This window comes from Narcine bancroftii, chromosome 12, assembly GCF_036971445.1.
Source record: "Narcine bancroftii isolate sNarBan1 chromosome 12, sNarBan1.hap1, whole genome shotgun sequence".
NCBI lineage: Eukaryota > Metazoa > Chordata > Chondrichthyes > Torpediniformes > Narcinidae > Narcine > Narcine bancroftii.
Genome location: NC_091480.1, coordinates 95066833 through 95088152, shown reverse-complemented (window position 1 = coordinate 95088152; position 21320 = coordinate 95066833). Strand labels below are relative to the sequence as shown.

Here is a 21320-nt window from a genome sequence, read left to right as displayed (position 1 = left end):
AATTCAGTGGACAGGATACTTGGCGTAGGATTTATGTTCATTTGGAGAGGCATTCTCAGATTTAGGACCGTCATCGTGACTTTGTGTGCCTCAGTTTATGTTGTACAAATTTGATGGTTCTTTTTGAGGATAAGGCAGTGGATGTTGTCTACATGGATTTCAGTTGGTCGTGTAACAAAATCCCTCATGATAGCTGATCCAGAGCTATCATTTAAAATTGGTTGGTCCATGAAAGACATGAAAGTGGTGGAAGGATGTTATTCTGGTTAGAGGTCTGTAATGAAAAGCGATAAACATGAATAATGCTGGGACCTCAGTTGTTGGTGATTTATATGGATGAAAATGTAGATGGGTGCATTAATTTGTTTGAGTATGTCACAAAGAATTGAGATATGGATGATGCCAAGTGCTAGCAAAGAATAGAGCAGAGAAAGGTATGGTTGGAGAAATAGCAAATGGCGTTCAATCTGAACAAGTGTGAGGGTTGGACTTGGGGAGGTCAGTATACAGTTAATGGCAGACCTCTGACAGGATTGATGTACTGAGGAACTGTGGATCTAAGTCCATTGTTCCGTGACATTGGCTACACAAGTAGGTAAGGTGGTAAAGAAGGCATGTGGCATGTCTGGCATATTGGTCAGGGCATGAAGTATCAGAGTAAAAATCTTTCAACGGCGACACAGAACTTGGGTTAGGTTGCACTTGGAATAGTGTGTGCATTTATGGTCATTCAGGAAGGAGGTGGAGGCTTTGGAAAGGAACCAAAGAGATTTACCACATGGTGGGAGACAGACACACTCCAGAGAAAGCAATTCTAGTTTGTTCAACAGGGAGACCTGACGTTCATATCAAAAATGAATCAAGAGGCATACGTAGGGTAGACAAAATATTTTCCGCAGGTTTAAAAATTCCAAATATTAGAGGAGTTGCATTTCAGGTGAGAGAGGGCGAGTTAAACGATGTAAGGTGACATTTATTTTATTAAAATGGTAGGTGCCTGGAAGATGCTGCTAGGGGCAGATAAAAAAGATGCATGAATATGTAGGGAACGGAGAGATATTTATCACAAAGTTTAATTTGACGTGATGTTGATGCAATACTGTTCTTTAAAAGCACCATGCTGGAGGAGAACAAGTACTTCTTGGTTTGGGCGCCTGCCTACATTTTGCTCATATCTTGATGAAGGACTCAAGCCCGAAATGTTGGTTATGTATCTTTATCTTTGCTTTATGAAGGACACTTCGACTTGCTGAGTTTCTCCAGTGTTGTGTTTTTACTTTAATTGTGATGTCTGCAGACTTTGGTGTTTTACTCACTGAACTGTTCTGGGTTTGATTTGATGTACATCATCCTATTACTCTCTCCAAAAAAAATCTGACCTGACCTGACCATTTCCAACATTTTTTCTTCAGATTTGTGGGTTTTTTTTTGCCTTTTACTGAAATAATATTTGTTTACAGATGAAAATGTAAAGGCAGTCATTTGCCCAGATGGCGTATCAGAGTGTCCAGAAGGATCTACTTGTTGTTTAGTTTCGGAAGAACAGTGGGGATGCTGCCCAATTGAAAAGGTATTGTCTGGATTTACTGGGTGTCTTCAAATGTAATAATCGTGATTTCGAACACTGGATTGCTGGACACATAATTCAATGCATGTTCTGAGACACACAGCACAGTAACGGGTCCTGCTGGCACATGAGCCTGTGCTCCCTATATACATCAATTAACCTACAACCCCCGAACGTTTTGAAGGGTGGGATGAAACTGGAGGAAACCTACGCAGACGTGGGGAGAACTTACCGACAGTGGTGAATTCGAACCCAGGTCACTGGTGGTGTAACAGCTTTGCGCTAACCACGCTAGCTGTGCTGGCCTTCCTCTTCTCCCCCTCCCCCACATTTTTATTGGGGTGTCTGCCTGTTTTTTGCTCATACCTTGACAAAGGACTCACCAGACTTGAAACATTGGTTACCCTTTAAAGATGCTGGATGGTCTGCTGAGTTTCTCCAGCACTTTTGTGAATTTCATTACAATCACCGTTTGCAGACGTTCGTGTTAAATATATTTACCATTGCAAGATTTGTTTTGCAGCTAGTTTTCTGACATATTTTGTGGATATGGTAAATTTGAACATGTTTCTGTACTTGTCATTTTCCCTTGTGTAGGCGGTATGTTGTTTGGACCATCTTCATTGCTGTCCTGCAAATACTAAGTGTGATCTAAAGCAATCCAAGTGCATGTCTGAATATGGAATGATGGAAATGTGGAAAAAGTTTCCAGCCTACAGACGATTTACTGTGAAAAACACCAAAGGTATTTAAAAAATCCTAATTTCAGTTAAATTGCACCTTAAATTTGAATTTTAACTGCATGGATCTCTTTACTAATTTGTGGGTACTAATATAAAATCTTGTGTGTGATCAGTGAGGAAAGTCGTGTCTCAATTCCAACCTGAAGCAACTAAGAGGTGACTTTTTTTTGTTCTGCGGCAACAATTTTCTCCTGAGATCCTCTGGTCACTGCTCCATCTCCTTTCAGAAGCACTCTTCTCTTCTGCCCTTCCTACAATTACATATATTTTTTAAATGTAGACATCCAGCACAGTAACAGGCCAATTCGGCCCATGAGCCTGTGCCGACCAATTACATCCAATTAACCTACAACCCTGATATGTTTTGAATTGTGGGAGGAAACCGGAGCACCCAGAGGAAACCTACGCAGACACGGGGAGAAAGTATAAACTCCTTACAGACAGCGTGGGATTCGAACCCCGGTCCTGATCGTTGGCTCTGTAAGAGTTGCACTAACCATGCCACCCTGAGCTCTAAAAGTACTTACTTGATAAAGCAGTATTTTACATAGCAGACATCTTTACATTGGAAAAGCCAATGTAGTGGGTGACCACTTTGCAAAAGACTTATGTAAGCGTGATGTCGAGCTTGCTCTACTCTGATTTCTTGACCCTCTACTGTTTCAGGAAAGTTCAGTACAAACTTGGAGCTCCCGTTTATCATGTTATAACCTTGGGGGTTACACTAAAGTCACTTCAAGTAATTATCTTTTTCACCCTTTGAGAAATTCTGCTTCTCTCCTTTTTCCTTTTCCAGGTGTTATTCATTATTGCTCCACAAATTGTTCCTCCTCTGCATTTGAAACACCAAAATTCCTTTCATTCACAACCTTCTGTTCACTGTATGACAGGTATTCATTTAGTTTAGTCTTCCACTCTGGATGATGTTGGTATCTTTGAATGGAGCCAAATCTACAGTCCCTCTCAAGCCACACAGAGACAGTGATATTCTCCATGTGCCTAGAGGAAAAGGGTATTTGAAGACAGTCCTGCTGCTTTACCCGGCAAGTTTTGGTAAGGGCAGATGCATTTGCAGTTGCCAAAATCTTATGCTTATCAGTGATCCCTGCCCTGTTATAAATGCTGGAATACTTCAACCAGCCAGTTGAAAGCAATGGAAAATACCCCCATTCCATTCTCCTTGTTCTCTGAAAAGAGAAGCAAACCAACGTGAATATCTTATTTTGTCAATGTCACTGTTATTGGACCACTAGTTGGATTCATTCAGCTTTGTTGGGCAGACCATATATTTCATGTCTGCACCCAGATTATCCATATAGATGGTTCTGACCTTTGCGAGGCAAGAGGATACCAAAGTGACAGGGCAAAAAATTGGGTCTTGTGGAATGAACCAGCCCATAAGTAAATACTTGCTTCATCTGAGGTTCCCACATTGGCCTCATCAGCCACATTAGAATCTGCAAAATTGGAAATGAGGGAAAGTCATCCTTTCCCAACTGACTGTCCGAGAAGAATTTAAATGGTATTGGTAAGAAAATGGAGTTGAGATGCAGGTTGTGAATGATCAAACAGAGCAAAAGAAATATCACAAGATTGAGTGGCTGAATTTTTTACTATATTCCAGAGCTTCACAGTTGCCAACTCATTATGCTCTCTTGTTATCTTTGGCTTGGCTTCGTGGACGAAGATTTATGGAGGGGTAATGTCCACGTCAGCTGCAGGCTCGTTTGTGGCTGACAAGTCCGATGCGGGACAGGCAGACACGGTTGCAGCGGTTGCAAGGGAAAATTGGTTGTTTGGGGTTGGGTGTTGGGTTTTTCCTCCTTTGTCTTTTGTCAGTGAGGTGGGCTCTGCGGTCTTCTTCAAAGGAGGTTGCTGCCCGCCGAACTGTGAGGCGCCAAGATGCACGGTTTGAGGCGATATCAGCCCACTGGCGGTGGTCAATGTGGCAGGCACCAAGAGATTTCTTTAGGCAGTCCTTGTACCTCTTCTTTGGTGCACCTCTGTCTCGGTGGCCAGTGGAGAGCTCGCCATATAACACGATCTTGGGAAGGCGATGGTCCTCCATTCTGGAGACGTGACCTAGCCAGCGCAGTTGGATCTTCATCAGCGTGGATTCGATGCTGTCGGCCTCTGCCATCTCGAGAACTTCGATGTTGGAGATGAAGTCGCTCCAATGAATGTTGAGGATGGAGCGGAGACAACGCTGGTGGAAGCGTTCTAGGAGCCGTAGGTGTTATAAGAACAAAAGAAATAGCAGGAGTAGACCCTCTGGCCTGTTGAGCCTGCTCTGCCTTAAAATAAGATCATGGCTGATGTGTCTGTGAAGTTGACCCGATTTACCTGCCTGTTCCCCATAACCTTTAATCCCCCACTGTTCAAAATTCAGCGTTAAATGCCATCAATAAGGCAACCTATACATTATACACCTATGAAAACGTGGCTTGGCGCAATTCCAGTGCTATCTACAAACTTGCTGATATCAACAGAATTATAAACGGCAGTGAGGAAGCGAACAGGAGAGATATAGATCAGCTCATTGAGTGGTGTCACACCAACACCCTTGCACTCAACATTAGCAAAACCAAGGAGATGATTTAGGACTTCAGGAAGAAATGAGGAGAACACGAATGGGTCCTCGCGAGGGCTTAGTGGTGGAGAGGGTCAAGAAGTTCAAATTGCTAGGTGTCAATGTCTCAGAAGACCAGTTCTGAAGTCTTCATGTCAATGCAATCACGAAGAAGGTTCGACAGCGGCTAGACTTTGTGAGGTGTTTGAAGAGATTTGGTATGTTACCAAAGACTCTAGAAAAGTTCTACAGGTGTACTGTGGAGAGCATTTTGGCTGGTTGCATTACTGTCTCGTATGGAGGTGCCAATGCTCAGGGCAAGTTTAAAAACTCTAGAGGATTGTTATGTCAGCCTATGACGTTACTGGCACCAGTCCACGCAATGGAGGACATCTACAAGAGGAGGTATCTTAAGAAAGTAGCCTCTGTCCACCATCCGGGCCATGCCCTCTGCTTCCATTGGGGAAAAAAGATACAGGAGCCTGAAGATGAACACTCAATGGCACAAGAACATCCTCTTCCCCGCTGCCATCGGACTCCTGAATGATCAGTGAACCACAGACACGGCCTCACTTTGACTTTTCATGTACTATTATTATTTATTTTGTAAAGTGGTTTATATGAATGTTTGCTGTTTCTCCTTGCCTCTTAAATCTTCTCCCCTGAACATTGAGGCTATAGCCCCTAGATCTAGCGTCTCCTGCCTGCGAAAACCACCTTCCTGCTTCTAATCCTTTCATAAGATTCCACCCCCCCCAGCCACCCTCATCCTTCAAAACTTCAGTGAGTATAGTTTCTATCTACTCGATCTTTGCTCTTAGCTAACCCTGTCATTTTCAGAGATAACCAGGTGAACCATCATGGAACTCCTTTCTCAAGTAAGGAGACCAGAACTGCACACAATATTCCGGATATGGCACCACCAGCAACCTGTAGAGACACGGCAGGATCTTCCTGCTCTTAGATTCAATCCCTCTAGCAATGAAGTCTGACATTTCATTTACATTCTTGATTACCTACTGCATCTGAAAATTAGCATTTCTCGTTCTTTTCTACCTGCTTAATTTCTTTGGCTTGGCTTCGCGGACGAAGATTTATGGAGGGGGTAAAAGTCCACGTCAGCTGCAGGCTCGATTGTGCTGACAAGTCCGATGCGGGACAGGCAGACATGGTTGCAGCGGTTGCAGGGGAAAATTGGTTGGTTGGGGTTGGGTGTTGGGTTTTTCCTCCTTTGCCTTTTGTCAGTGAGGTGGGCTCTGCGGTCTTCTTCAAAGGAGGTTGCTGCCCGCCGAACTGTGAGGCGCCAAGATGCACGGTTTGAGGCGAGATCAGCCCACTGGCGGTGGTCAATGTGGCAGGCACCAAGAGATTTCTTTAGGCAGTCCTTGTACCTGCTTAATAAATAGGCACAAAATATCCCTTTCCTTTGGATGGCTAACCCTTCAATAATTTTACTGTGTATGACGAACTACAACTCTCAAACTATTGTAACTACTGTAGGTTTAGATATTAATGTGAGGAACAATTCCTCCCCCCCCCCCCCCCCCCCCCAGACGTTGATATAAAGAGAAACTTTCATTTTGGTGCAGAAAAGAAAATTCAGACATGCAGTAAAACCCCTGGTATCCAGCACCTATGGTGATAGATAGATGTTGGATAAGAGAATTTTCTGGTTGCTTGAGGTTGTGAGTTGCGTGACTGACAAACTAACAACGATATGTTCCAATTTTAAACTTCTGTATTTTTTTACCTATTTTCTGTAATTTTTTTTGCCTTTTGATTGAGGCTGTCGATTGCATGAATTTCGGATAGCAGGTTTTACAATATCTTATTTTTGGGTTTTTGTGATTTCAGTCTCACCTGTCGAATTCATTTATTTTTGTCCCATATACCTCACGCTTGTCTGCCATCTTTTTACTGTTTTATATGTCCTCCTCTCTTTCTGAGTTAACTAGTTTTGTTCAACTAATTTTTAACGATACTGTATTTCCTTTGCAGTTCATGTTGTGCGTTGCAATGACACTGTGGCCTGCCAAGATAATCAGACCTGCTGCTTACTTGTCTCAGGAGAATATGGATGTTGTCCTTTGCCACATGTAAGAGGTTTATTTGTGCAATTGTAATGAATTGCTTCATTTTTCTCAACCCATCCAATGTATCTGTAATGTAGGAAGATTTCTAACACAATAGTCTTTAAGCTTTGAACAACTGAGCAAATATAGACAAGACTGGTTTGCTGCCGAGTTCATGGTTTTGTATGAAGAGTCTGAAGAATGCCACATCTAGCTTCAATTGCCTAGATTTGGGAGATTAAAAAGTGATTTTATTCTTGTGTTCACTGGAGTGCATCAAACTAGCATTTCTTACATATGGTCGTGTAAGGTTAGTCTTGAACTTGACTCTACAATCATATCATTCCACAACACGGAGATTAGAGCTGTTTACATCACTTGAGTATGAATTTTGTACCAAATCCAATATACCCTTGCTGCTTTACAATGTAAGAAATTATATTTACCAATTACTTTCCCATTCTGTAAATTCTTTAAAATCATCTTGCAGAACCAACCGTTCAATGAATGCCTGAATACCAGTTGTGCGTATACTTTCAGCATGTTGATCAGGAGATACAAGAGACTACAGATGGAATCTAGAACTAAAACAAACTCCTGGAAGGCTGTGTGTGTATGTCAGGGGCGGGGAAAAGAGGAGGGAAATTATCAACGTTTTGGTTTGAGACTTGCATCAGGACTGAATGGGGAAGGAAGATGACCAATGGGTAATAAGTGCACTGAGGAGAGCTAAAGATGACCAACAGATTGGGCCAACAGGGAATCTTGTGGGGTTCAGAGACTGAAGCAGTTGAGTGATTAAATGGAACGCTCATTCTATTGAATAGGAAACTTCCCCATTATTGTACTGCAATGCCTCCTCTTCTCCCTGGAGAAATGAATGAGGTCATTTCTTGCAGACAAAATCAAATGAAATCTACTGTATTGTAGATGAATATTGACGTAAGCAATTAATTATCTTGCCCTGTATATTGCAGGCCAATGGTGAACTAATTGACTTCAAAGGAAACTTGCCCACAAAAATGTGGGGGGTCTCTGGGGCTTTACCTTTACTGATATTAATTGTTATCAGGTACCTTATTTTGGGAAATGTTTTGCATATGTCAGTGAAATGAACAAGTCAACTGAAATGTCAATTGCAATGAAGAAATCTTGGTTAGTAACCAGGAAAGTGGTTTAATAGCTTTAATACAATTTAAAAATATTTAGGTATAGACAAAGATTAGCTAAATCAGGCAACTTTGCATCTGAACGCAAAAATAACAAACATACATTTTTCAGAAATTGCAGACTTGTCTCAGGATGAGAAACGCTAACATATTTATTTGTCTTTGTAACGCAAAATAGGTGGTTATCGTTTAGATTTCTAGATTCTGTCACACTTATCTTTCAAACTCTGAAGGAACTTGTAATGGTAAAATATAATTGTCAACAACATTTGCTCCTGGTATTAAAGCACTTGGTGCTCATCTCAATTGAAGAAGGGGGTCAGGCCTGAAATGTCAGTTCTATATCTTTACCTCCTATGGACGGTGCAAGACCTGCTGCATTTCTCCAGGGATTTGTGTTTTTACTATAATATCAGCATCTGTAGGCTCTCATGTTTCACTCTCTTCATTTCAATTGCTTTCCCAGAGGATTGGTCAGAAATATGAATGCAAGGATTGTAATAATGTAAAACAAAAAAAAATGTACTTCTGCAGTATGCAATTGTGGTTCTTCTCTCATCAGGCAGTTTGTTGCCCCGATCATGAACACTGTTGTCCAGAAGGCTGGATTTGTGATTCTACTGGAAAATGTTTCTTCGGGGATATTTCCATTCCTTGGATAACTAAAACTCCAGCGATTGTGCAAGGCTCTATGACTGATGTCAAATGTAATGATACTGTGGCCTGTTTAAAAGGCGATACCTGCTGTAAACGTCCTTCAGGTGATTGGGAATGCTGTCCTTTGCCAGAGGTTAGTCATAAAGATAAATCTTTAATTGAATTGGGTAAATATTGAAAGTTGCATTTGTTATTAAGAATCTTCATCCGACTAAAGTAAGGAAGTGTATTTGTAACAAGCATTGATGTTTCCCTTCTGAATTGCATGTACATGGTGGGTTTTCACAACAAAAGTGGGCTGGTCAGTCTTCTAGTGCCATTGGAGCATAAATACAGGTGGGTATGAACCAAGAGAGTTAACCCTGATTATCCAAAATGGTCGCAACCAGGCCTTATGTTGGATAAATGTTTTTATTCAGAGAAATGGTCATTTTTTTTAAAAAAAAAGCACCCCAGTAGCAACAGAAAATCTACAGTGTTTAAACAACAAGGGACGGGCTTTTAAGCATTATAAATAATGTTTAATTCTCACCAAATGCCGGTCACGGCTGATCCCCGAAACGTCCCAATTGCCGATCACCAACACGAACCCACCGATGCTGCTGATCTCAGAGGAGGCTTCCCAGGCTGGTAGAACTTTCACTGGCGGGCTCCTGTTTCCCAGTCACTGAAGACCCCAACCCCCGAATCCTCCCCTAGGCATACTGCACATGCACACTGGGGAGTCCGGTATTCATGTACGGTAGCAGGCTGAGGAGACGGTTCGGAGTTGGTGTCAGGACCTCCACTGTGCCAGGGAGGGAGGGAAGGAATGCCATGGGGCCTGAGGAGGCCGCTCTCCTTGATGACTCCGGGAGAAGTGATTTTTCCGACCACTTGCGGCTGGGAAACAGTGGCACACGGTTTGAGAGAGAGTTGGAGAGAAAACTCAATAGGGAAGTTAAAGAAGAAATGGAAAGAGAGAGGGAATTGAATTTTTTTTTCAATCTGTAAGATCAGTTCAGCTCCGAAAAAAATCCCAAACATTTGGATAAATGAGGATTTCTGATTTGTTTCGGATATCCTCATTTATCAGAAATTTTTTAAAAGTTTGGATAAATGAGGATTTTGGAGAATCCAATTTTGGATAATTGGAGTTATCTGTATTTGGGGTTTGGATTGATCATACATACTCTTCTGGCAAACATTAAATTGACTCTTGGCAATTGCATCTTAATTTGATGAGTTAACTTTGCTCCAATAGGCAGTTTGCTGTGAAGATTAAATGCACTGCTGTGCCAATGGCTCTGTGTGTAACAGGCAGGAATATAAAAGCATAGGTGTTTCTATTCGTTTGTTGCTCAAGCAGTGTGTGAATAAAACTGAAGGCGGTGTGTTGTTAATTGTTGTAAAGGTACTTCACATTGCGCAGTAGGGCGTTCATGTTAGAGAAATGTCTATATAACCATATAACAATTACAGCACGGAAACGGGCCAATTTGGCCCTTCTAGTTCGCACTGATGCAAGTACCCTCCTCTAATCCCACCTACCAGCACCCTGCCCATATTCCTCCATCCCCCTCCCATCCATATACTTATCCAACTCTTTCTTAAATGACAAAATTGACCCTGCCTCCACCACCTTTCCCGGAAGCCCATTCCACACAGTAACCACTCTCTGAGTAAAGAAGTTCCCCCTCATGTCACTCCTAAACCTTTGCCCGTCAACTCTCAACCTATGACCTCTTGTATCCATCTCTCCTACTCTCAAAGGGAAAAGCCTTTCCACATCAACTCTATCTATCCCTCTCGTTATCTTAAACACCTCTATCAAATCCCTTCTCAGCCTTCTACATTCCAAGGAATAAAGACCTATTTGGCTCAATCTTTCCTTGTATTCCAGATGCTGAAACCCAGGCGACATTTTTGTTGGGGCTGCTAAACGTTAACTTGGGTTGGGCCAATACTTCTGCTGATGTAACTCTTTGGTTCCCTTTTATAATGCAGAATCAGTTGGCCATCTGTTTATCCATGGTAGGAGCTGGTTTTTGACATTGTGTAACCCTACAGAAGAGACACCAATGCAAGTCCACAATGAGCCAGCTCCATTCCTCATTCTTGAAATTTGGAACTGTTCTCCCTCATGTGATTAGTGACTGTCTTAACCCGCCTGTGTTATCTGACTTTCCCTCCTGTGTCTGCTTCATTTTCAAAACCATTGGCAAAACTTTCAATTACTTTCACCTCTCTCTTGATCTATACTTGCTCTATCCTCATTCAATGCCATACAGCTAAGAAAATACTATTATGTAAAGCCAGTCCCCCTCCTTTTCCCAACCACTCCCTATACTCAACTGCAACTGGGCAAAGACTTGAAGATTGCTTCATTGAGCACCTTAGCTCTGCCCGCTGCAATAGCGTGGATCTCCCAGTGGCCACCCATTTTAATTCCCTGTCTCGTTCTGCTGACATGTCTGCCAGACTGAGATCACTCGCAAAATGGAGGAACAACTCCTCGTATTCCGTCTGGGTACCCTCCATCCAGATGGCATTATTGATTTCTCCAGTTTCTGTTTAAATCCCCTCCCCTCTCCCAGCTCTCTCTTCCCTTTTCCTGCTGATCCTTTCACTGAGCTAAAATCAATTTTCACTTCTCCTCTTATTATATCCAAGTTACACCTTTTGTTGGCCTGGACTCCTCCCCCAGCCAGCCTTGTCTTTATTCTGACTCGCTCTTGTTCTTTTGGTTACACTTTGAAGAAGGGCTCAAGCCTGAAACGTCAGAAATCTATATATTTACCTCTTATGGATGCTGCGAGACCAGCTTCAGCATTTCTGTTTTTAACTATACTTAAACCATCTATTCTTGGAAACATTCCAATTTATTGATGTCCTTCCAATAGCTGGGAGACCAGAATTTCATATTTAAGCGCAGTCTCTCTGCCTTGTACAATTGAATTGAGTTCCCATCTTTTGTACTATCTTCCCTGCACAATGTTACCTTTGCCACCTTATCCACCTGTACCTATGCTGCTGTACCCTGATCTCTGTTCGACAATAATCCCCACTGTGTGGTGTTACAGGTACATAGCAACATGGGAAGATTCCTTCATTCAGAAGCCTGATGGCTGTAAGGAAGAAACAGTCTTTGAGCCAGTTTGGTGCAAGTTTCCCATTTGTGAATCTTATCCATGATAAGATGAGGGAGAAGAGAGTGTGCTTTGGGTGGGATGGGTCTCTTTGCCAATTGGTTGTTAAGAAGTTTTCAATAATGATTAATGCTATTCTAAGAAAGCTGACTGCTATTGTGTGCAAATACTTGAAGTCTCTAAAGCATTACATGCTGTAAGCTGAGCTGGGGGGAAGTGGACGTGATGGCTGTTTCCTCAAGTAGTTAAAGATTAATTAAGCTTTCCTTCAAATGTCAATCACTTGTATTTCAGCCATTTCTTCCTCGTACATTAATCACAGTCGTTTTCTTTAATAAAAATTCGATCTTCCACTCTGGCTTGTAAAATGGCAGAAGATTTCATTGGTCTGTCTGAAAGTCCTGTCTCCAGTAATGCCCCTGACAGTGCCACACTCCTTCAGGGGTACCGGGGCTGGTTCTGCTGGAACAAATGCATGTTTCAGAGAGTGGCTCGAACTCCAAACCCTTTCTCTAGTTAGATTTTAAAAGCTCAATACAGAGAGCAAAGGAAATAAATAAATGCACAGAATAGAGACGCATTATGCTTTGTAATAATTATTTGAAGTTTAGATCATTTAATATTTTTTTAGAAAAATGAGGGCATATTTTACGACCTTTGGTTTTGATGAGAGCCAGGTCATTTTGTGTATTGCACAGCAGGCTAAATTTTCTGTGCTCTGTACCTTATGTTTCAGTGTGACTAATAAACTCTAATTCACACAGGATATCTAATTCTCAAATGTTGGTGAAGTTGGTTAACCAATTTTATTTCAGTATGAATTAATAGACATCTCCAGTTTCCATTAGGCCTTTGTTTCTGTCTCCTTTCCTCTAGTTCCCCACCTCCTACCCTCTCAATTCAGAGAGCGATCCCCTCTCCCTATCACTTCCCAGCTTATTTTTTAACCTGCCCTCACGCCCATATCCATCCATAACCTCTTTCCCATCGGCCTGTGCTCCACTCCATATCATTTTATTTATGCTATATATCTGCTGATTTTATTATCCCTGATAAGATTATGACGAGGTATAGCAGTTTTTTTCTTTAGATCAAGGAATTTGCTGCCCCAATTGTTACACGTATTGTTCAAGGGAGTTCTGTCCCAAAGGCTCTGTCTGCCGCAGTAAAGTGCATCTCTCAGTGGCCACCCATTTAGATTCACTGCCCCATTCCCTGCTGACACGTCTGTATGGTCTCATGTTCTACCAGAATGAGACCACCTGCAAATTGGAGGAACAATACCCCACCTTCTGTTTGGGGATCCTACAACCAGATGGCATTGACATCGACTTCTCTGTTTTAATTTCCCTCATCTGCCCCCCACTGGATTATTCCACTCTGACTCCTTTCCTCTAGCTCTCTCCCCCTTCCCTTTTGCCTGTTTCCAAAATCAATTCTCACCTTTCCTTTTGGCTGTTGGTCTCTCCTTCCCCTTTTCCCCATTCTCTCACCCTAGTCTTTAATTCAGATTCCTTTTGCCTTTACTTCCTATGGACTGAGAGACCAGCTGAGGTCCTCCAGCATTTCTGTGTTTTTAATACAATCTGCAGACTTTCCTGTTTCACATCTATTCTATTCCTGTTGACAAAGATGCCAAGTATTGTGAAAGGCGAAGCCTTAGATGTCCAGTGTGATAAAACTGTAAAGTGTCAATCAGGCTCCACTTGCTGCAGGATGCCCTTAAGATCCTGGGGCTGCTGTCCGCTTCCACAGGTTAGTTGGTACTGCTTGGTTATTTGTCTTTTGACCTGTTTCTGTGAATGCTTGCAAATTCATTTGTGATGGGTTATGGTGGCTGGTGCATTTTTCATTTGTATGCATGCAGTCTTCGATTCTTCCCTTTTGGAACAGCATGAGGCTTTTTTCAAACTTTGTAATCAGCCTTTTGATGGAGCTGGACAGGTGTGTTGTGGTCCAGAAAGCAATTGTCTTTAAGTAATTAACATTTAGTCTCTATGCTATTTGTAGAATGTAGGAAATTTGTCATAATTTCAACAGTACAGCACAGTGGAAATCCCTTCCAGCCCATGAAACAAGTGCCGCGTAATTACATACAATTAGCACCCCGACCCTGTTTTGGAGAATGTAAAAAAAATCCTTACAGACAGCACTGGATCACTGGAACTGTAATAGCACTGGTCAAAGAACCATTCTGTGGAGTTCCATCTTCTTGCATTTAGTCTGCAGGTCTTAGCTCCTGAAGTGCACATCCAAGTACTTTTAAAACATCATTTCAAATTTAAATTGTATTGAAGCATGTTTTTTTTTAATAATTTTTTTTATTTTTCGCACTGTGAGCCATAACAACCAAAATATGTACAAACATTCCTCATTAAATATACACCATGGCTTTTTCCCCCCTTCCCTCCCCCCTCCAAAACCAATATACAATAAAACCATTATATGAAGCCAATTTCAACCCATGCCGCCCAAATTAACCTACTGACGCCATGGGTTTTGAAGGATGGGAGGAAACTGGAGCACCCAATTTCAACCCATGCAGACAGTGCGGGATTTGAACTCGGGTCACTGGCACTGTAATAGGATTTCTACCAGACTTGTCAGGCTCTTCCCTTCTCGGTGAAAAGATTTGTTTTACCAGTCTTCCTGAAAAGAATGTTACTTGGCAGGAAAACTAATAACAAAACTTTGAACATTTGTCTTTCAGATAGTTAATTTTTTGTTTTCTTTGTAATTGTATAAAGTACATTGGGAAGGGTAGAAGGAAACCAGGGCAGAAACCCACACAGATGACATAAGGAGAACGTACAAACTCCTTACAGACAATGCCGGATTCAAACAGCATTGCACTAACTGCGCCACTCTACAGTAATCCTTATTTTTATTCCCCAACCCTCTTGAAATAAGGGCGAACAATCCACTAGCCTTTCCTATTACTTCCTGCACTTGTGCATGAACACAATGCAGAAACCCAAGGACCCCCCCAAATCCCTTGTTGTTGCAGCTTCCAAAATGAACAGATTAACATTTTATCCATTTTACATTTGCCAGCTTTTTGCCCACTCAATGGCTTAAATTATTGACATATTTTTGAAATTAAACCTATAAAACAGGAAATTAGTTGGCTGTCACCCAAATTAGATGTGGAGAATCTGTAATTTCCCTGGTTCAGACCTGCTGATAAATTTAGGCTTTCCATTATTGCTGTATCCTTTGGCCTTGTATAGTCAAACTGCATAGAAACAAGCTTTCCAGCCCATCAAGTGAATGCTGGCCAACTTTCTGTTTACACACTAATCCTATGTACATTCCCAAATTCTGCAACTCCACGACTCTCGGAACAATTTTAAAGTGACCAGTTAACCTACCAAAAGAGGAAACCAGGATGCCTAGAGGAAGCTTGAGAGGTAATGGGAAGAATGTGCCAATTTCCCTCCAATGGAGATCAGCATTTAACCCAGTTTACTGGAGGTTGAGGAAGTGGCTCGCTCCCCTGTGCTACTATTATCCATTCACAGCAGTGATGTAAATACAGTACCTGCTTTGAATTTTGGAGAGGAACATGGACACCATTAAATAGAATATCATATTCTGTGATTTTCTTAATTGTAGATAATTCATAGAATTGTGGGAATGTTTGGGAACTCATTCAGAAGAGCGGTTTTAAGTACTTGAAGCTCACTGTATTGGAACAGTTGTGTTGGCTGCAGAGGCGAATGCACAGACATGCAGCGACTCATTCTCTTATTGTTAGAGGTACTGGAGCAATGCACATGGTACAGCAGAAAAAAGTCTATCGTCTAGGCGACATTAAAAGGGACCTGAACCATTCCCCAAGCCCTGTATCTTAGCCTGGGCTAACCAGCCACAGCCCTCCCAGGCAGTTTTTCCACCACAACTATTAGATGGTTCATTGCCACCTCTTTGCTGCCTGCTATGTGTGATTCATAGCAGAGTTGAATGCAGGAATGCATGGTTAGGAGTTTGTAAGAAGGGCAGGGTTTCATGTCAGGTTGCTTGTTGAGCAGGTATTCTTTTGTAAAAATGTGAGCATATATACCTGAATATAGAGGACCTAGAGCTCTGTCATGTATTACTGATCTGTGGGGGAAAATGGCTGTATCTGGTGCCAATAGACAAGAAGTGTACTTTTGGATTTATTCTGGATTGTTATAAAATAGCTACTTTCCTGAGTTCTGATCTAATGATGCAGCTCTAGAATGAATTTCAAGATCTATGTGGTTTTAGGCCTAAACTTCTGTTTGAAATACCATCTATATTAATAAACCTGTTGATGTAAACCAGTGGGACAGTGGAGTTCCCTCACCTCCTTCACCCATGATGATCCAATTGGACAAACCACTGAATAACAATATCCGATGGTGTTGGTGCTCAGAGTCTGATGGCTGACTAGAACATGGACTGTAACTGAAAGCATCTATGAACAAAGATTGAGTTCCAATAAGTAACTGAAGTGATTTAAGCTATGTAATGAACATTCACAGTGTTTTCCAGGAGTCTAGTTGTACTACTAGTTACTAATTTCATGAAGTTTCAGACTCTTTTGCTTCCCCATTATACCTGCTGGATTTTATAATTTGCTCTGTGTGAGAACTTCTTTTGCAAAAAACAAACCTGTTCCCTTGGAAGGAGGAAAGATTATCATAGAGTGAAGTATTAATGTAGATCTTCTTTCTTTTAGGCAGTTTGCTGCCAGGACCATGAGCACTGTTGTCCAAAGGGCTACACGTGTAATTTGGTGTCAATGATCTGTGAAAAGAAAAATGTCTGTGTGCCCAGGAAAATCAAGCAGCTGCCTTTCTCTGACATAGAATGTGATGACATGGTGAAATGTCCATCTTCAGCCACTTGCTGCAAGGTTGCCTCAGGCAGCTGGTCTTGCTGCCCATACAGTCAAGTAAGTGATTTAGTAATTGCACGGTTTCTGCAGGATGACACAATGGTTCACTTTGTAAAGAATTTGTGTAGTGTGGAGAGATGAATGCAGCAACCACGTTCATGGCCTTAATTGTACAATACAGCACGAGAATCTGTAAAGCAAATGTAATGGAGGCTGCCGTAGAGGCTTTAATTAACGAATACTGGTTTGAGTTACCTCAAAACTGTATTCTGTCGTTACATCAAGTTGTATAACTTAGAACAAGGAACCTATCTCTTGCAGTGCAGCACATTGGACATGAATTTTAACAAGTTTTGTTTTGACATCAACTCGGTGATGTTTATCTTGCTGGTGAGTTTAGTAAATGCTTCACTCCTAATTTGGCTTTGTTAAAAGTAAAACATGAAAACCTGTAGATTTTTTACCTTGATGAAGGGCTCAAGCCTGAAATGTCGGTTACCTATACAAGGACACTGTTTGACCTGCTGAGCTTCTCAGCGTTGTGTTTTTGGATTTTTAAGAGATCTTTAATGTGAAAGATATTATTATCACGTCCTGAGATACAGTGAAGGTTTTTTTTTGCATACTATTCAAGGGCTAGCAGTCACGTGCTCTGGTAAAATCCCTCATCTGATGGAGCTTCAGAGCCACCGCACTTGTTCCTGCATGTTATCCAGATCTGAATCAGTACTCTTTGAGCAAGTTCTGCTTGCCTGCCCAGCATTCGTGTATTCAGGATTGTTACACTTTTGATTATGAAATATTCTTTCAAGGAGAGAATCATGAAATCGATGAAGTAGCCCTCTCCGTAGAAGTGTTTTTGAGGAGATGAAGATTGTAGTGGTTTTAGCTGTGTTTCCTCTCAGCTGATGAATTGCAGGGCTTTTGAGATTCCCGCATTGGTAAAGATTCCTAAATGAAGTTGAGTAGACTTCAACAACATGGAGTAATAGAGATGATCATCCACTCTACTCTTCCATCTGAATGAACCAGAGGTTCTAGGAAGTTCAATTGCTCTGTTTGGCAGATGTGATTTGAGGTCAGTACATACTTAAATTTGGGAAGCAGTGAATATAATTTCTCGGAGCCCAGCAGTTCCTGGTACCTATTTGCAGAGAAATTTTGCCAGAAATAAAGGGAACAAAATTGCAGGATTTAAGTGTGACATTAGACTTCACCTTGTCTACAGAAGGATAATAACTGAGGCCTTATAATATTTTTTCATGGTATGAGTGATATTTCTAAGAGATAATTCGGATATTATTATTGAAATAAAACTGAAGACATTTCACTTCGAAATCAAAATCTTCTACACTTGTAAAATATTGTGAATGGTTAAAAGTCGAAGAATATTGACCTCTGATTAAGGAGTTGTTTTTCACTCAACTTGATTGCTCAGAAGATATTTGTGGATCCAAAAACAAACAGGCTTGCTATAATGCAGCTTTACATGGATAAAGATCAACTATTCAAAAATATTCATTGCATTTACTGGGGTAATTTTGATTTTTACCATGCACACTAATGGCTTTCCTAGGATGAATGTCAAAAGGATTTTGATGAGTGAAACTGAGTCCAATTTCTGATTCTTTTGCAGGCTACTTGCTGTGAAGACATGATGCACTGCTGTCCAAATGGCTACACCTGCAATGAGGGAGCCAAAGCATGCACTTTGAAGTCTCAGCTCCACTGGGGCCAACTTTTCTTAAAGCGCAAAAAGGTCTTCAATACCCTGTGACCTGCTATGTGCCCCTCACTGTGTAATGCCCTAAAACAAAACTCTTCAGTTTCTAGATTGAAAAGGAAAGATTTGGTTAACATTTTTAATAACGAATGAATCTTTTGGTAGAGTATACTATACTGAAAACACCTCTGGGTTGTAAAGTCCAGATTGTTAACTACAGGTGCTCCTCAGTTTACAATGGGGTTACATTCCAGAAAACCCACCGGAAGTCAAAAAAGAATACAGGTAGACCTTGTATAATAGTGCTGTATCAGTTCCTACAAACTTTCCGACTGAACTAAAGAAGTGATTGACCAAGGAGGCTACAAAGAATTCACCTTGGAGGAATTATCAATGCTTGTGATTACTGTACCATCATAACTTCGAAAAATTGTAAGCTGGGGAGCACCTGTACTTCAAGTTAAAATTTTTAGTATAAAATCCTTTTGAGTCAATTTTAAACTGAATTTTGTTTTCGTGCACTGTGGATGCTAAATTTAAATACCTTTAAACCTAGCTGCTTATATAAAAAGGGGAATTTGTAAGTTTGTTCAGCTCAAACAAGGTGATCAGACAACTTGCCTGATCAAATTTGTAACTCAGTTGATGCTTGGCTTAATTCAGAAATGCTTTACATTTTCTTACCTTCAATGCAGTACGAGTGTGCTTCTAGATGTGAGAGACAACAACCCTAACACAAATGACAAAATATTTTAAACTGTGGTAAATGTAGTGCAGGCACACTGGATGGGTGAGGGATAGAGGTGACATTGTTCTTTGGTGGTTGACTGAGGTTAATGCCACACTCCCTCATCAAATGATGGCACGAGTGTAGGTATCCCTTCAATTTCCCCTTCAGTTCTTTGTGCCTTATTTGTATATTCAAGCCTGGCTGTGTTGAGTATGTCATCCCGGAAACATGATCTCTCTGCCAAGTTTCATTATTCAGCTCATCTCATTCTCTACTACCCTTTTATCAATGCGACAAGGCAAAGGAAGTTTATTTTACCACTCGTAATATGATGGAAGCTTTTGAGGTTTGGTTGAGATGATAAATTTGGCATGTACTTCTGGCCCTAGACAATTGCTTGATTGTCAAATTAATGGTCAAAACATATTTCAAATGTTGGAAGATAATTTCTTACAATGTTTAAAGCTGAAGTTAAACATTGTGCTTGTTCAAGGGCATTGCTAGCTTGCAGAGTTGGACGTGGCTTCCAGCAGTGACTGCGACTGACTAAAACTCTCAGGTAAATATCGGCTCTCATTCTGCATTAAGAGATTAAAATTTCTCTTTAGATAAATATGTGGACATACAATTTCAGTGTTCAATACCAAATTTAAGACCATTTGGCCAATTCACTTATTCTGACAAGTGTCTGAACTCCATTGCTCAGCATTTTGTCCAAAGCCCTCTACTTGAGCAAATCAAGTGCTCATTTAAACACTTTAACCTGTCAGTATACTCTTGAGCTGTGTAATTACCTCTCTCTGGTTGAAGGCCCCTTCATTTTCCCCTCTGAATTGCTTCCTCCTTACTTTAAACCCGTATCTAGTTCTAGTGACCTCTGATTATGGAGAAAGGTTTTCCAAAGTCTACCCCAATAATCTTCCCCTCAATTTTACATGCTTCAGTCGTACACCTCCAGGGAGAAAAAACCCAGATCACCCAGTCGCTACTCAACAGGATATTGTCTGGCATGGAGCGTTTCTGATGAATCTCCTCTCCAGTGCTATTGTATCCCTCCTGTACCTTGACCAACAGAACTCAGGACACTAACCCAGGAGTCAGAAGACCAGCATCTTCCAAACCACATTATCTACCCACGTCACCAGCTTCAAGGTTCTGACTTTTACAGTTAAGTCCTAGCCTCATTAGTGCTCCATAATTGGTACACATACTAGTAGTTTAAACATTTGTTTCTGAATTATTTCTAAATATTCCAATGAGATGTGTACTTGGGCTGTTTGTTTCACAGGATATTCAGTGAATGGCCATAATTTTCATTTGTGCATTTACATAAGGAACAATTTTTGAATCGAATGTTTAACCTTTTTGTATTTTGGAATAATGGTATCTACTAAACAATGCAAATCACTGTGGGCCACTATGATGTTATCCTTCCACTGGAACTTGGTCGGCTGTTGGATTTGGGGCACACTTCATTGAAACAATGGCAAGCTACTGGTTATGGAGATGGTAATTGCTTGCACTGTACCTTTTTGATGTTTCCTACAAATAAAACTGAACTGATTTTTTAAAAATAATTTCTGGAAGACTGCTCAATATTCCAAAGAGTTAAATTGCTGATCTGAGTAAGATGATGACTGATAGGTAGGTAGATCTGAACATGTTCTACTCACCTCAGTTCTGGTTATCAAATTAATTCAATTGTAACAAGTTACAAGCCAGACTGGTTTTGAAATCTTAAATACCTGTTAGGTGGTTAATTCATAATGCAGGCATTGTTATTAGTTTTCTCCTGCCACGGCTAAATTCACAATGCAAAACAAAAGGTGGAAAAATTGAGAAAACAGCAAGGTTTCTGCAGTTCTACCCAAAGGAAGAAGGTGTTTAAAGTGGGATTAAGTAATGATAAATCCAGTATTCATAACAGGGGTGGAATCTGCAAATATCCCTCCTGATAATTCTTCGATGTGAGAAAAATTAATGGAATTAAAGGCAAAGTCACCAGGTTGCAATAGTCTGCAGAAATGGTGGAATATTTGAAGTTTTATAAAATTTTATTAAGGGAAGGTACCAGGGCAATGGAAAACTGCAAGTACAA

The 21320-nt window shown here is 41.0% G+C and overlaps 1 protein-coding gene across 4 annotated transcripts in view; it reads left to right on the top strand.

The window, feature by feature from the left end:
• LOC138746562 (progranulin-like) overlaps nucleotides 1-20799 on the top strand; it is a 54639-nt gene extending 33840 nt beyond the window's left edge. For all 4 annotated transcript variants that reach the window (XM_069904848.1, XM_069904845.1, XM_069904849.1 and 1 more), the window contains 6 exons: nucleotides 1461-1570; nucleotides 2165-2312; nucleotides 6878-6975; nucleotides 8683-8910; nucleotides 16611-16826; nucleotides 18406-20799. In XM_069904848.1, the coding sequence (XP_069760949.1) occupies nucleotides 1461-1570; nucleotides 2165-2312; nucleotides 6878-6975; nucleotides 8683-8910; nucleotides 16611-16826; nucleotides 18406-18546 (941 nt within the window). In that variant the 3' untranslated portion in view covers nucleotides 18547-20799. The remainder of the gene's footprint in view (nucleotides 1-1460; nucleotides 1571-2164; nucleotides 2313-6877; nucleotides 6976-8682; nucleotides 8911-16610; nucleotides 16827-18405) is intronic.
• The last annotated feature ends 521 nt before the right edge of the window (nucleotides 20800-21320 follow it).